At 39.5% G+C, this 17,053-nt stretch overlaps 1 protein-coding gene and 1 long non-coding RNA gene across 7 annotated transcripts in view; one reads left to right on the plus strand and one right to left on the minus strand.

The window, feature by feature from the left end:
• Nucleotides 1–17,053, minus strand: part of LOC132522272 (uncharacterized) — a 201,060-nt gene that overhangs the window by 137,423 nt on the left and 46,584 nt on the right. The gene's annotated exons all lie outside the window — the stretch shown is intronic.
• Nucleotides 4,675–7,241, plus strand: LOC132521749 (intraflagellar transport protein 70A). The gene has a single exon (XM_060151412.1). The coding sequence runs from the start codon at nt 4,675–4,677 to the stop codon at nt 6,667–6,669; it is 1,995 nt and encodes a 664-aa protein (XP_060007395.1). The 3' UTR covers nt 6,670–7,241.

Raw genomic sequence — 17,053 nt, forward strand, 5'->3', positions numbered from 1 at the left:
ACAATCATCTAAAAAGGATCCCCTACTGATTTGCTTCCTAATTATTATTGTTTTACACAAAAGAAGGGAAATATGTCTTCAACTGAATTGTCTCACGTCACTCCATTTGTGTAGATTTCCCAAGCTGAGGTGTCATTTTAAGAATACTACATTATAGACTGTTTGCCCATTTCACAAGCATCTAATCCATGATTTTGAAACTGCTTTAAGAGACCTAAATATCTTTGTTTTTAATAAAATGCTTAAAGTTTAACTAAAGCTCTGGAATAATCTTTATTTCTCTTAGGAAGGACGATTTAAGGACTGAACGAGGCAAGCATGCATCCGAATACCTATGATTTAAATTTTGACTGTCAATTTAGCCCATTAACCTTGTCCTGATCTGTGATGTTTGCCTGTGTGAGAGGGATAGTAGGACAGCCCTGTCTACGGAGCATTTTAAAGATGACAAAAGGGTCTTTGAATTATTGAGGTTTTTCTGAAGGGATAAGAGTCTGCAGCCCAATGCAGACGGGTTCCTGTGTCTGTTACAGATTGCTCAAATTTGCGTGGGCAATTACACAGGGGGATCGCATCGATGCAGGGCCTCCAGCCACTGATGCCATACAATTACACAATGGCTTCGGTGCTTAAACTTTAAAATTCTTACACCATTGTGCCTGTTCTATTAGAACTGCAGCAAATGATCCAAAGCCAATTCAAATGACTGGAGAGGAGGTGCTCAGGGGGAGAGGGAAGAGGTGCAGTGTGGCCCCTACTGGCCAGCTTAAGCAATCACCAACCCCCCCGTGCTGAGGCGACCACAGGCTTCTTTGTGCTTTTCAGTCCATGCTTTTCAAGTGAGGCCAACAGTTAAAATTACCTAATTCACAGAAGGGCCGTGAGGATTAATGAGGGAAGTTAGGCAAAGCAGGATCTGGTCCTGGTACAGAAAGTCCTGCATAAACACAGGGGCTTAGAGTAGCTCTTTGTTTGGATGGTTGATTGATTTCTTTAAATGTCAGTATCCACAGTTGTGCCTTCTCTGGTAATTCCATTTATAAACCATGTTATTGTACTCTTCCTAACAAGTTAATTTAGGTAATAACACCACAAGCCCCCAAATATAAACTACTTGATTTTTTTTTTAAAGGTATATCCAAGAAGGAAATCTAATTAAAATATTAATAAAGCTGGAACTGCCAGTGAAAGGAGAATTCATAATGAGGTTAAATGTCTTACCATCTGAGCATAAATGTTCCCAAATATTGATTTGGTATACAATTTTTCCAAAACTCTTAAAAGATTAAACAGATGATCCTAAAAGTCAATCAGTTACATTATCAATTTGACACTAATTTATTCTTTCTGCCTTCTTTATGGTGGAAGATTGGGGGGTGGGAAGGAAGAAGCAAGGGGACTGAACCACCAAACTGGCCATCCTGAAGAAAATGGCCTAGAATGAAAGGGAAGAGAAATAACAGCTGGAAAATGGTTTTGCAGAAGGTCTTTCTTTAACAAGGAAATTGACCACAGCTGTGGTTGTTGAGCTGTTCATAAATTACCAATGTTTACCAACAGGAAGCAATTACATTTAGAGGATAAATAAGAAAACATAACTTCCAACTAGTTTTAAAAGAGAATGTCAAATAGATTTCACATACAAATAGAATATGGAATTTGGTCATCTCACATTTTTTTTTTTTTTTTTTTTTTTTTTTTTTTTTTTTTGCGGTACGCGGGCCTCTCACTGTTGTGGTCTCTCCCATTGCGGAGCACAGGCTCCGGAAGCGCAGGCTCAGCGGCCATGGCTCACGGGCCCAGCCGCTCCGCGGCATGTGGGATCTTCCCAAACCGGGGCACGAACCCGTGTCCCCTGCATCGGCAGGCGGACTCTCCACCACTGCGCCACCAGGGAAGCCCCATCTCACATTTTGACAGGCAGAAACATAAGCATGTTAAGAACTTTTAGCTCCTATACATTTTGCCCGAATGGAATTCTTCTACATGGTAAACATGCCTCCCTTTATGCAGCAAAATCCACCCTGAGCCCAACACTGCTTTCCTAAAGTCTAATTCCTTTCAATAAGGCACTAAATCTTTTTATTGCAACCACAAAATTCTTTCTTATTGCTAGAAATGGTACAATACACTAAGTTTTTTGATACATGCTCCAGCTTTCCAAGATTCTGTTGGAAACAAAATGATCCTTTATGACATTTTATAATATTCCACCCCATTTACTGCTTTCCAGAATTTCTATCATTAATTAAAGGGCCTTCTTTCACCATCCCCCTCCCAAAAAAACCCTAATCTATTCCCCAACTGCCTGTCATAGACTAAATAAAAGTCAGTCTATCACAGCAGCAGGGATGGTCATGCCAATTTCACAGCGTGATTTGTGCACTCATTTTATTTTGCAAATGACCCTGCCCTCCATCTGTCTAAGCCGAATGTCCTGCTTTTTCCAAGCCAGGCCTCAGGAGCAGCAGCACATGAAATAAGGAGGAAGGCACAGAACGTCTCCCTCCTGCCCGCTTCAGCAGCCACACTCACAGACAGGTACCAGCACAAAGAGGGGAACCTCAACTGATGCCTGTAGGGATTGGAGAAATTTGGGGGACAGCAGAGATTCCTTCTATTTTGCTTACATTCCCAAGAAGCCATTTGAAGGTGAATGCTTTCATGGTGCGAATACAACTCTGAAAATCAGACTGATAGACTAAAGATATAAAAGGCAATTTCCCATTTCCATGTTCTGTCATGTTACCTTGATTTACAATAGCACCTCACCCAAAGTATCAGGTCATACATGAGGATTTTAAAATAAATACTGAGCCTGAGTTTCCAAGAGACAAGTGTAGTCAGGCAGCCATAAAGGTGAAGATCCTCCCCCAGCCACCTACCCACTCCCCAATTACTGAGAGGCACTAGCAAGCATCCCTCAACCCACACACCTCCCTGAGTTGAAGGCCCTAAAAGAGTGCACCCAGAGATCAGGTGGAAAGAAGCCCCGGAATAGAGTTATGGTGGACCCCATCAGCTGCTTTCTCTGGGGATCTTAGGTGGGCCAGAATGCCACTCAACCCGTCTGAAATGGGTACAGTTTGTCCCTTTCTCAGTATTCATGAAGTGGAAGGTTCCTTGTCTGGTCCCACCCAAAAGGACAGACCTCTGTCAATTTCTCAGCAGGGAAGACTGAATGAGTATATAAAGTCAGTTGCTTTATGATACAAGCAATCACATGCCTGCAGAAGTCCCCTGCCAGCTATACTGGGTGACTAGGAACTATACCACCCCCACTAGTTATTTCCTAACACCTGCTCACAGCTGCACATCAGATCTGGAAGTTCAAATTTCTACTGCCCACACCAAGTTGGTTCGTTGTTTTAATGGAGGAAAAAAAGACACTAATGTTCCAGAATACAATGTGGCAGCAAACACTGGGCCTTTACAAACTCATCTGTAGGAAATAAATGGAATAAGTTACAAGCAGTCACTATTTCCTACTGAAACTATCTGCTGGATATCATGGCACTGCTGCTACCTAGCTGTGTGGTCTTGAGCAAATTATTTAAAACTTTCTAGTGCACAGATTCCATATCTGTAATATACAGATCACACGGTGGTCATTAAGATTAGAAATAATCTTAATGTGTAAATTGTCTTAGGGCCATACATATGGTTGGTGTTGGCTCTGGAATTTATACATAGAAAAGATGTTATGCGCAGCAAAAGGACTTGCATTGAAGCCTTTAAGTATATAGCAAAGACATAATTTTATTCGTACGCCGTTTATCTTAGATACTAGATAGTCCAAGGCAGATCATGGACGACCAATGGAGATGCAGGGAGATCAAGGAAGACTTGTTTCTTATTTGTAGTGAAAGTTGGAGGGCCAGGCCAATAGATATGGCCAAGATTAAACGCTAACATCTGTTCAGTAATAACTGTTTGAGGTGAGAGGGGAACACCTGGATCTAAAATTAAACGTCTCCCAATACCAGATAATATTCACAAAACCATTTACCATTGTTAATTTGTGGAAACGATAAAAATAAGAACTATTATTACCCTCTGCATTTATGTCTTAGACAGTGTGCCCTCAAGGCAGCTTAAAAAGAGAGGCTACTCTAATTCCAGGAGAATGCCAAAGAGATATTCCACCTTTTCCTTCCAATTAAAATACAAAAACAAACCGCGAAACGACGCCATTAGTATGTATTGCAAAGTGTATAAGGCTAAAAAAAGCAAGGGATTTCAGACCGCAAATCTTTCTTCCCCGCGCCGGAGACAGGTGACACAGCAGGCAGCCAACAACTCTCAATCAACCTCAACACTAAACAAAGGCAAGTGAAACCTCATCTCCCGGCAACCGAGGGTCCGTCCCGCAGAGACTACGCCTCCCAGAGTGCAGCGCGGCCACGTTCCGACGTCGGCGCCATCGGACCAGTGCATGCCGGGAAGTAGAGTTTCCGTTTTTGAATTGCCACGAGGCCTTTCATCTCTCTTGCTGGACTCACGACCTTCGCAGCCCAGAGTCTTCGAGGGCCAATACAGTAGTTTAATGATTCACCTCAGTGATTCCTTTATATTCCTTACAGAGTTTTTCCGTTGCAAAGCAATATCCGGACAGCCTTCCGTTTCCGGTTGGCATGTTGCCGTGGTAACGGACGCACAGCCGAGGAGAAGGTTATGGCGGGCCTGAGCGGTGCGCCCATCCCCGACGGGGAGTTCACCGCGGTCGTGTACCGGCTCATCCGGGATGCCCGCTACGCCGAGGCCGTGCAGCTGCTGGGCGGAGAGCTCCAGCGGAGCCCGAGAAGCCGCGCCGGCCTGTCGCTGCTGGGCTACTGTTACTACCGCCTGCAGGAGTTCGCGCTGGCCGCCGAGTGCTATGAGCAGCTGGGTCAGCTGCACCCGGAGCTGGAGCAGTACCGCCTGTACCAGGCCCAGGCCCTGTACAAGGCCTGCCTTTACCCAGAGGCCACCCGCGTCGCCTTCCTCCTCCTGGACAACCCCGCCTACCACAATCGGGTCCTCCGTCTCCAAGCCGCGATCAAGTACAGCGAGGGCGATCTGCCCGGGGCCAGGAGCCTGGTGGAGCAGCTACTGAGTGGGGAAGGAGAAGACAGTGGTGGCGAGAACGAGCTCGATGGCCAGGTCAACCTGGGCTGTTTGCTCTACAAGGAGGGACATTATGAAGCCGCGTGTTCCAAGTTCTCTGCTGCCTTGCAGGCTTCGGGCTACCGGCCTGACCTTTCCTACAACCTGGCTTTGGCCTATTACAGCAGCCGGCAGTATGCATCCGCACTGAAGCATATCGCCGACATTATTGAGCACGGCATCCGCCAGCACCCAGAGCTGGGTGTGGGCATGACCACTGAGGGCATTGATGTTCGAAGTGTTGGCAACACCTTAGTCCTTCACCAGACCGCTCTGGTGGAAGCCTTCAACCTCAAGGCCGCCATAGAATACCAACTGAGAAACTATGAAGTGGCCCAGGAAACCCTCACAGATATGCCTCCGAGGGCAGAGGAAGAGTTAGACCCTGTGACCCTGCACAACCAGGCGCTAATGAACATGGATGCCAGGCCTACAGAAGGGTTTGAGAAGCTACAGTTTTTGCTCCAACAGAATCCCTTTCCCCCAGAGACCTTTGGCAACCTGTTGCTGCTCTACTGTAAATATGAGTATTTTGACCTGGCAGCAGATGTCCTGGCAGAGAATGCCCATTTGACTTACAAGTTCCTCACACCCTATCTCTATGACTTCTTGGATGCCATGATTACTTGCCAGACAGCTCCTGAAGAGGCTTTCATTAAGCTTGATGGGCTAGCAGGGATGCTGACTGAACAGCTCCGGAGACTCACCAAACAAGTGCAGGAAGCAAGACACAACAGAGATGATGAAGCTGTCAAAAAGGCAGTGAATGAATATGATGACACCCTTGAGAAGTATATTCCCGTGCTGATGGCCCAGGCCAAAATCTACTGGGACCTTGAAAATTATCCAATGGTGGAAAAGATCTTCCGCAAATCTGTGGAATTCTGTAATGATCATGATGTGTGGAAGCTGAATGTGGCTCATGTTCTGTTCATGCAGGAAAACAAATACACAGAAGCCATAGGTTTTTATGAGCCCATAGTCAAGAAGCATTATGACAACATCCTGAATGTCAGTGCTATTGTGCTGGCTAACCTGTGTGTTTCATATATTATGACAAGTCAAAACGAAGAAGCCGAGGAGTTGATGAGGAAGATTGAAAAGGAGGAAGAGCAGCTCTCCTATGAGGACCCAGATAAGAAAATCTACCATCTCTGCATTGTGAATTTGGTGATAGGGACGCTCTATTGTGCCAAAGGAAATTATGACTTTGGTATTTCTCGGGTTATCAAAAGCTTGGAACCTTATAATAAAAAACTGGGAACTGATACCTGGTATTACGCCAAAAGATGCTTCCTGTCATTACTAGAAAACATGTCAAAACACATGATTGTGCTTCGTGACAGTGTTATTCAAGAATGTGTCCAGTTTCTAGAACACTGTGAACTTTACGGCAGGAACATACCTGCTGTTATTGAACAACCCCTGGAAGAAGAAAGAATGCATATTGGAAAGAATACAGTCACTTATGAATCCAGACAACTAAAAGCTTTGATTTATGAGATTATAGGTTGGAATATGTAGTAATGTCTAATAATGGCTTTTATCAAAATGGCTCTGTTAACTATACATATTTGCAACTCTTTTATCTGTGTTTGTCCTTTGGCATCTTCACATTTGTGATACGTTGAAATTTGTACACTTTAAAATTATAATTAAAATAATTTTGATGTATCTTTTGAGAAACCTCACAAAAGAATTATAATAAAAAGAACTTGAACCCTAGAAGGATTTATGAAAAATTCAAAAATGAATGGGGAAGTGTGTCTAATAGTATTTGTAATGCCTATGTTCTCTCTCCATTGTATCTTTTGTGTTTTGCTATATCCTGAAAAAATCCTGCATGAGAAGATTATATCATCCAGAGACCAGGCACTATCAAATCCAGAACTCAGTTAATATATAGAACATCTGGACATTAGTAATAGGGTTTCACATTATACTTCAACAATTTACCCTTAAGTAACACTAATTAGTAATGCATACATTTTGCATAGATTTTAGTATGTCTTGGCAGAATTTTCCAATACAATTGTAATGCTTTATCTAACAAGAATTCCTTATGTTCTAAATTTTTTTTTTTAATCTGTAAGATTCAGTAGGAAATCTTGTGCCATAGTAAAACTATGGTGCTATGGTGTGGAGACAATAAACAATTGACAAATTTCTATGGTTTTCTTGTGTCCATTTGTGAATAATTTGAATATATAATCTTACTCTTTGCATAATTGATCTTTAACAGTGATTAATAACAAGTACCCTTAGAACTCGGTTCTTAGTTCTTGTTTCTACTTAAGACACATTAATACTGGACTTTGTTTTTATGTTGTAGCTTTTTGGAAAAAGAAAAATATTCTATGCTATTCCAATGACCCTATCAAACTCTCCTACTCATACCATAGAATGGTATCAATGGATTCTGAAAACTTATCTGTTAGACTCATAATGTCAGTTTCATAGTCAAAACTCAATAGTGTTTGGGGGTTCTCACTGTGAACCCCACTCATTCTGCATAGACATTTAATTTTCTGTAAGCTACAAGAGATTTACTGTTTGTTTCCCCAACCCCTTACACCTTTGCTCTTCATAAAAGTAACTGCCATGCTCACTTGATCTGGTTTAGAAAAAGTCAAAAGCATTAGGTTGAATCTCATGAAATTGCTGATTTTGAAAGTTTTCAGCCTATAAAAATAGCAATTCCCATGATCAACCTAATAGCTCTTGATGAACAGTAGGAATTCCTGCTATAATAATTTTCTTTTTCTTTCACAGAGGAAACAGCTAGATAGGTGCCCAGATAAAGCATGCTGAGAATAATTCTTCTGTAGCATGACATCTTTGGGTACTGAAATTCTATTGTAATCTGTGTGAGAATTTGGCTCATAGTGACTTCTACTGCATGGGCTGGAATTTATGTCATCCTCTAGCCTGTTATCCGAGCTGGTACCATTTATCTAGTTGATGGTGATGGTCTCATATTTGGAAGGAAACTCTGAAGGCATTATTAAATGAATTAATATGCTGTACATTGGAGGAAATTTTCCATTTGCTTAAGAAGTATAGAAAACATACAGTGTCCTCACTCAAGTAAAAGACTCCTTTCCAAACCTAGTGGTTCCTTCTATTACAAATTAACTTCTGGAGCATGTAAAGAAATAAATATTTTACAGTTTTGGTTTTCCTGTTGGCATGTTAACTGGGATGCACACTCAACACACCTGCTGTTACTGAACAACCCCTGGGAGAAGAAAGAATGCATATTGGAAAGAATACAGTCACAGTTGAATCCAGACAGTTAAAAGCTTTGATTCATGAGATTATAGGTTGGAATATGTAGTAATGTCTGATAATGGCTTTTATCTAAATAGCTTCGTTACTCCCATTTCACACATTTAAAAAAATCTGTATTTATCCTTGACAACTTTACAGTTGTTACATTTGAACTCTGTACACTTAAAATTATAATAACAAATATTATTTGATGAACTTTTCCATTTTTTTAAGAAGAGTAGGGAGCATGCAGTATGAGCTAAATCACTTTTGCATTCTCTCTGCCAGTAACAGTCACCAGGTCTTGCTCCCAAGCAACAATTGCTAGAGTGACATCTTTGTATAAGCAAGTAACCGTAAATAGCAGTTTCTATTCTATTTTAGGCTGTAGAAAAGGGTGTGGCATGAGCCAAAGAACTGCTAAAGTGGGTATGTTTGCATTCATCTGGTGACCAATATGTAATGGTCCATGGCTGGACCATTTCTCAAGCAGCAAATAAATATAGGTGCATTGCGCCATCTCAGGACAGACCGTGCTGTCCAATAAGACCAATTCTCACTTTAATTTTTGCCTCCACTTCATTTTTTAGTCCTTCAACTTTCTGGGTCTCAGCAAAGTTGAGTTCGGACCCTGGCCTAAGCTCTTTTAGAAGTATTGAATGAGAATTGGTTTTTTTCAGGTATGAAGTTTGGTCCATGACTTCATTTTTCTTCTATAATTTGGTTGCTTGGTTGGTCTTAAGTTTTATAATCAAAATTTCCCTTCATATTCCACTTTTTATTTTCCAGAATTGTTGTGCCTCCTTGTGAATACTAACAAATATCAAGTGTGGACACTTTGTGATGTGTTCAGTATAGGTGAAAATGAGCACCAAACTGATAATGAAAAGACTAAGGTATGAGTTCCAGACTTTCCAAAATTAAGTTTTAGGACTTAAGAAATTCATTTACCCCTTGAGATCCCAATCATTCGAACTACTAGATGCTCTTCACAGTTACTTCTGGCTATAACATCTGATTCTGTATAAGTCATATAGAAGAAAGTTGCCTTCTTTTACGACCTGAATATATAAACAAGTCACTAAGGAACACAATATATATTTGTATTATAAATGAATGTTTTATGGTATTTTGACTTATGACAGTAAACGTTAACCCCTCAGGTAGATGTTTGTTGTTATTGTTGGATGCTATAACATTTTGACTACTACTAAGAAATTTGCATTTTTGTCTTTTTGTTCACTTGGAGATTTGCTTACAGCTCTAGCTATGAATGTACTGTAAGGCAGTCCTCGTTCTCTGCTATGGTTGTGCATAAATCAAGAATTTTGTAGATATTTAGAAATTAATTCTCTTAACTTCCCTCTTTTAGTTTATCTACTAATGTCTATTTGTTGGGGATGGGGAGATGTGATTTTAATTCTTCCCCAAGATGATATACCAAAAATGATACATAAATGATATATACTCCCGGAGTTTTATTAACAGGCTATTATAATATGCATTTTTAAAATCAATTATTCTTGAAATAATTAGAGTCTCTCCTACCCCTGGAGGCCTCCAACTGCTGGTTTGCCAGAAATCTGGAAAGAGAGGAACACTGAGGTGAAGATGAAACGGAGCTTTAGCTATGTGATTTACTTCACAACCCACCTTGGATCCCCTTCATGTCCAAATCTCAGTAGTTAATCAAAGGTCTGCTGCCATTAACAGAACAGCAGTAATGGATAACAGATGCCAGAGCTACTTCTGTAAATAACTCATTCAATCAAGTCATCAGTCCTCACACCCTTGTTTTATTTAATACAAGGAGGTCATGCAGACTTTCCAAAAGGACAAAGCCACAATGAGCAGGAGGACAATTTCCAGTTTATAAAGCTTTTTTTGGAGCTGTTTCTTTTTTTGCCTTCAAAAGGTCTATTTAGGAGGTAGTAGTGTTTACTGCTACAGAATGTATCACAAGATAAGAAATGAAAAATCTCTCTCCCTTACCACACCCCGCCTTTCCTTTTTCTTTTTATCTTTTATTTTCTCCCTTTTGTCAATTACAGGGACACTTTTCTGATAGCTGGCGGTTTTGTCAATTACAGGGACACTTTTCTGATAGCTGGCGGTTGAAACCACAAGCTGGTATAAAATATGCATACCAACGTTTTAGCGATAAGTGTCAGGTAAGCTAGCACTATGATTATCAAGGTGACTTTAGAAACCATTTAACCATGCATCTTTGCAAATTGAAATCACATTTATCAATAAAAAGTGACTCTCAAATTAGTAAAGCCAGAAGAAAATTTTGAAAGGAATCACCTAAAACACTGGATCTGTATATTTTGTAGAACACAGTGAGCTTTATTTGTATCCTTGCAGTGATTCCTATACTTTCTTTTTTTGTGTGTGTGGTACACGGGCCTCTCACTGTCGTGGCCTCTCCAGTGGCGGAGCACAGGCTCCGGACGCCCAGCCGCTCTGCGGCATGTGGGATCTTCCCGGACCAGGGCACGAACCCGTGTCCCCTGCATCGGCAGGCAGACTCTCAACCACTGCGCCACCAGGGAAGCCCCCTATACTTTCTTTTAAACTCTCTTTGACCTCAATAGAAAAACAGTGACTGAAAAAGATGTACAATATTTTTATTATTTAAAATGTTCCATGACATTGGGAATTAATTATACTCTGAACTCTAGTGTATACTTGCTTTTCTGCATCCATAATCATACTTATATTGAATATTTTTTATATCATGTATAATGTGGTCTTGTTTTAATATTGTCTTGGTAGGAGGCTGTGTGTGGGCAGTTTGAGATTATTTTATACCTGAATCCCCCTATTAATTGAGGTTCTTTTGGCTGTTTAATTAAATCACCTCCCTTGGATTTGGGCCAAGATTGATCCATCACATACTGAAATCTTGTCTACAACAAAATATGTACGTAATAGAAAAGGAATTGCCTTCATAGGGAAAAAATATTAGAAAATAGAGTTCTATACATATTTCTATCATGAAAAATAAGCATTTGTTAAAGTAGGACCAGACAATAACTTGATTGTGAATATTATTAGGTGAACATGTACACTGAGTCCAAGTCCTTGTCCAAAAGTGAAATTTGCACATATTTGTGAAAGTAAGCACATCACTGTCAATGGCTGGATACCTCAGTTCAAAAGAGCAAATGGCTAAAATTGCACTGTGCTAACAGGACCCAAGTAAGCTATGTGAGCAAGCATTTATTGCTATTATTATTTTGTTTCCAGTTATTTTATTACAAGAGGCAAATGCATAAGATAAAAGACACATGACTTAAGGTTTCACCAGCACTCACGGCAATTGCTCTAAAAAGTATGTCCACAGAGCGTCCACAGACTCTAGAAAAGCTTGTCAAGACTCACCAGGAAATTACTGGCTGGTTAGTACTTCTGTCTCTGCTGCATATGGTGAGAGGCTATTCTGGGAAGACTCAACCTCTTGGTCCCAGTTATTCCAAATTTTCCAAAGCCATCTCCTATAATTTATGCACTTCATATACAGAAAGGAGAATATATACTTTGGAGACTAGAAGACATTTAGTTCCTCTTTAAGTCAGGAAATACAGTGTATATATCTCAAGATATGGTCACACCCTAACACTGTAAAGCAAAAGCTTCAGGAATCAAATCATAACAGAAACACATTATTTTTCACAGAACTAAAACAAAAAATTTTTAATTTATATGGAAACACAAAAGACCCCGAATAGCCAAAGCAATCCTGAGAAAGAAAAACAGAGCTGGAGGAATTAGACTCCCTGACTTCAGGCTATACTACAAAGCTACAGTAATCAAACAGTATGGTACTGGCACAAAACCAGAAATATAGATAAATGGAACAGGGTAAAAAGCCCAGAAATAAACCCATACACCTATGGTCAATTAATCTATGACAAAGGAGGCAAGACTATAAAATGGAGAAAAGACAGTCTCTTCAATAAGTGGTGCTGGGAAAACTGGACAGCTACATATAAAAAAATGAAACTAGAACATTCTCTAACACCATACATAAAAATAAACTCAAAATGGATCATAGACCTAAATGTAAGGCTGGACACTATAAAACTCTTAGAGTGAAACATAGGCAGAACGCTCTTTTACATAAATCGCAGCAATATCTTTTTTGATCCACCTCTTACAGTAACGAAAATAAAAACAAAAATAAACAAATGGGACCTAATTAAACTTAAAAGCTTCTGCACAGTAAAGGAAACCATAAACAAAATGAAAAGACAACCTACAGAATGGGAGAAAATATTTGCAAACAAAGTGACCAGCAACGGATTAATCTCTGAACAGCTCATGCAGTTCTATGTCAAAAAAGAAAACCCAATCCAAAAATGGGCAGAAAATCTAAATAGACATTTCTCCAAAAGAGACATACAGATTGGCCAAAAAGCACATGAAAAGATGCTCAACCTTGCTAATTATCAGAGCAATGCAAATCAAAACTACCATGAGGTATCAACTCACACCGATCAGAATGGCCATCATCAAAAAGTCTACAAACAATAAATGCTTGAGAGGGTGTGGAGAAAAGGGAACCCTCCTACACTGTTGGTGGGAATGTAAATTTGTACAACCACTATGGAGAACAGTATGGAGGTTCCTTAAAAAACTAAAAATAGAACTACCATATGATCCAGCACTCCCACTCCTGGGCACATATCCAGAGAAAACCATAATCTAAAAAGATACATACATCCCAATGTTCACTGTAGCATTATTTACAACAGCCAAGACATGGAAGCAACCTAAATGTCCATCAACAGAGGACTGGATAAAGATGATGTGGTACATATATACAATGGAATATTACTCAGCCATAAAAAAGAATGAAATAATGCCACTTGCAGCAACATGGATGGACCTAGAGATTATCATACTAAGTGAAGTAAGTCAGACAGAGAAAGACAAGTATCATATGATATCACTCATATGTGGAATCTAATTTTAAAACGATACCAATGAACTTATTCACAAAACAGAAACAGACCTACAGATATCGAAAACAAACTTATGGTTACCAAAGGGGAAATGTGGTGTGTGTGTGGCGGGGGGTGGTTTATAAATCAGGAGCTTGGGATGAACATACACACACTACTATATATAAGATAGATAAGCAACAAGGACCTGTTGTATAGCACAGGGAACTCTACTCAATATTCTGTGACAATCTATACGGGAAAATAATCTAAAAAAGAATGAATATATGTTTATGTATAACTGAATCACTTTGCTGTACACCTGACACTAACGCAACATTGTAAATCAACTATACTCCAATTAAAAAAAAAAGAAACACATTGCTAAAAAGAATTCTGTTACGAGGAAATACCTGATACCTACATATGCCAATGAATGCCATTATTTTGTGCGTTTACAAGAAAAAGTAGTTAGTAGAGCATTTTTGTTTCCAGGTCTTTTGTTTTCGTGCTGATTCATTACATATAAACTGTTTCAACAGAATGCCAAAGAATGGTCATGAGCTACACATGATCTGACCAAGATGTTGAGAGTAGTTATTAGCCCCTTTCAGAAACTAAGGAGACTTTCTGACAATGTATATGAGATTTATAATGAAATGACTGGCAAAACTGTAAAATTATTCTGGAAATAATAGTGTGGAATATAAAATGGAAAACCATAAATGCATTCTTCTGCAGTATTTGTAAATATGACTTAAATAGATTCTTTAAGTTACAAGTTGGGTATTATGATAAACATTTGGAATGCATCTGCAACAATGAGCCCGGGGCATGGACTAGCTCACCTCTTGAATCAGAAACCTGAGGTTCACAGACATTAATACGACTTGCCCCAGAGCAAATAGTAGCCAAGCCAGAATCAGAATCCAGGGCTTCTGGCTCAGCTCCTGTGCTCTTTCCACTAGACCTCATTCACTCCTTAGATTTTTTTTTTCCAAATTATTCTGACCCTATAAAATGCTAAGCATTTCGTTTTCCAGAGCCACGACTTTTACTACGTTCATTGCTGCTGATTATTTAATATCATAACCATTCTTATAAATGGTTTTGATTAGCTTTGGATGCATCTAATTTGTTCTCCTAAAATGGACCACATTCATCAGGTCTCCCTATAAATATGAATTCCTCCAAACTTGACTCCAATCCCATGTGTGGATTTCTATATTAACATTTTAAAATTTACATTGCAAATACAATAAAATTTAATGGTTATGGTGGTTTATAATCCAATATCCATTCCCTACCCCTATTCTACCCCCACCTCCAGAAGTTTGGTCTAAATTTATGGTTCTCAAATGCTTAGCTATACATTAGAAATCACCTGGAGAGCTTTTAAAACTCTCAATGCCCCAGGTTGCATCCCAGGATCTCTGAGAATGGGACCCAGATATCAGTATTTTTCTCAACTTTCAAAATGCAGCCAAGGTTGAGAACCACTGATCTAAGGCCATTGTTGCAACTCCCCTTTTCGTGATTGATTTAGAAATAACCATGTGAACCAATCTTTTCCAAGGCATGGGAAGTCTCTTGAAGGGTTGCTGAGAAAGTTTTCTTCATCTCCTAAAAAAACAAAAAGGATGTAAGAAGGACTCTTTCTCTGTGTATTGTTGATCTGAATCTGCTGCCGCCATCTTACGACCATGACAGAAACCAGTCTAAGGGTGAAAGTGACTTTGAAGATATCAAAGAAAAAGAAAGAACTTGAGTCTTTGATGACATCTTTAAGCCATTGTAATAGCTATCCTAGAGCCTGACCTACTTCTGGGTCTCCTTCAAAATGGAAAAAAAATAAATTATCTTATTGTTTAAACTTATTTGAGCCAGATTTCTCTGTTACTTGTGTCTAAAAGCACACAGACCACACTCATCATATTTAGGTCATACATTTTGAGTGTTGTCCAGGAGGCGATGAATTTTTATGCAAATCCCTGTTAGTCACCCAGTCTTCCTTGAGATCCAGTGCCACTCCTTAGGTACCAGTGAACAGGACAAAGTTAGTTGACCTTTGTAAAGACATTGCCTGAAACCTCGACTTCATTAGTATTAACTGCTCATCCAGCCTTTTGAAATTGCAGTGGCTACTCGTGAAAGTGGGTGTGCCTTCGTATTCTCGGGTGAACGTTCACTTATGTACAAGTATATGAGAATTGTTTTGCCCCACCCAAATGAACTGCCTTAAGTCTAAGGCTTGCTCACTGCTTTTTGGCAAAATCATAAGATAAACACGAATGTGTATAGTGACTCATCCAGAAAACATATTCCTCAATTTCAGAATTTCCTCCACATTCATGTAAGACTGTTTCAGTAAAAGCGCAATAATAATAGAAGAATAAAGATGAAAATGGAAACAACAGCAGTATTTATTCATGAACAGTAAACCTACGTGTTAAACTGAGGCAACCTCATCTTTTCTCCGGTGAGAAATGCTAATCTATGTACTGCACTATTTCAGCTTTGGCCCTTTCCAGTCATAAACCTGGTTATAGGAATAACTTCATGAAAAATAAATACTTTAGTTCTTGATAATCCCCACCAGCTCTGCATTCCACCCATCAGGCCCAACTTATTCTGAGCTGTTGGCTTATACCGGTTCTGTATAAGAAAGATGAAAAAAATTCAAATTCAAACCGGATAGTCCCTATCACATCCGGGGATTGGGACAGTTGATTTATTCATACAATCTCTTTAAACATCTACCAGGAGAGGTTCTAAGACAGAATTTATTGCCTCCGCCTGCCATCCTTGGGCCCACAAAAAGCAAAGCAAAATCCTTCTATGAAATCTGAAACTCCAGTCACTGATTTCCTCCTGGCTGATGTCATTTCAAAGGCATGGTATATCCCTGTGATAGCTGCAGCGGAAATCTGCCTCTCTATAGGGTTTCCATCTGTTTGCCATCAGAAAGAACCTCTTTGGGGAGCCACAGTAAATGCAGAGCACCCACTCCTCCCCAAGGGTCCCAGAGTCTTGCATTAGTGTTTTTAAAATCAACTGTTGTTAGGATTGAAGATGCTTAAGCTTTCCCAGAATAGGAAAGTATTGCTGTAACTTTAGTTTTAATTTATGTTTGGCTTATCATGGACTGTTCTGTAAAAATTTTCCATATGATTCTGAAACTACTATGCAAATATTACCAAAATGAAAATCCGATCACTGACATTCTTTCCTTTGGGAGAAGAGTTTTCTACATAACTTCCTGTTCTGCACTTCTTATTATAAATCAGCTTGAATTTGGAGCAGCTCCTTCTGAGCTTAAAAATATAAATATTTTGTGTCAAAAGGCTATTTATTCACTTCTCATTAAGGGTCAACAGAGATGATACAATAGGTTAAAACAGAGAAAACAGATTATAATGACAAGAGATTTCAAAACTGATCTTTTTCAGATCAGCTTCAATACAGATAATTCACTGTAAATTGAGAGTTCATACTGGTACCAAGGTATAACTAACTGCGAATGGAGTATATTCATCCAGCAATAAATGCATAATGGTCCCCTTTATTCCTGAAAAAACAAAGCTTCAATTAATTCCACAGGAATGTTTAATAAAGGAAAAGATTTCATGAAGATCAACCTTTATCTCATCTCCATTCTCCCCTACAGGTATTAGAGCTTTCACAGTGCC

Source organism: Lagenorhynchus albirostris, chromosome 6 (genome assembly GCF_949774975.1).
Source record: "Lagenorhynchus albirostris chromosome 6, mLagAlb1.1, whole genome shotgun sequence".
Lineage (NCBI taxonomy): Eukaryota > Metazoa > Chordata > Mammalia > Artiodactyla > Delphinidae > Lagenorhynchus > Lagenorhynchus albirostris.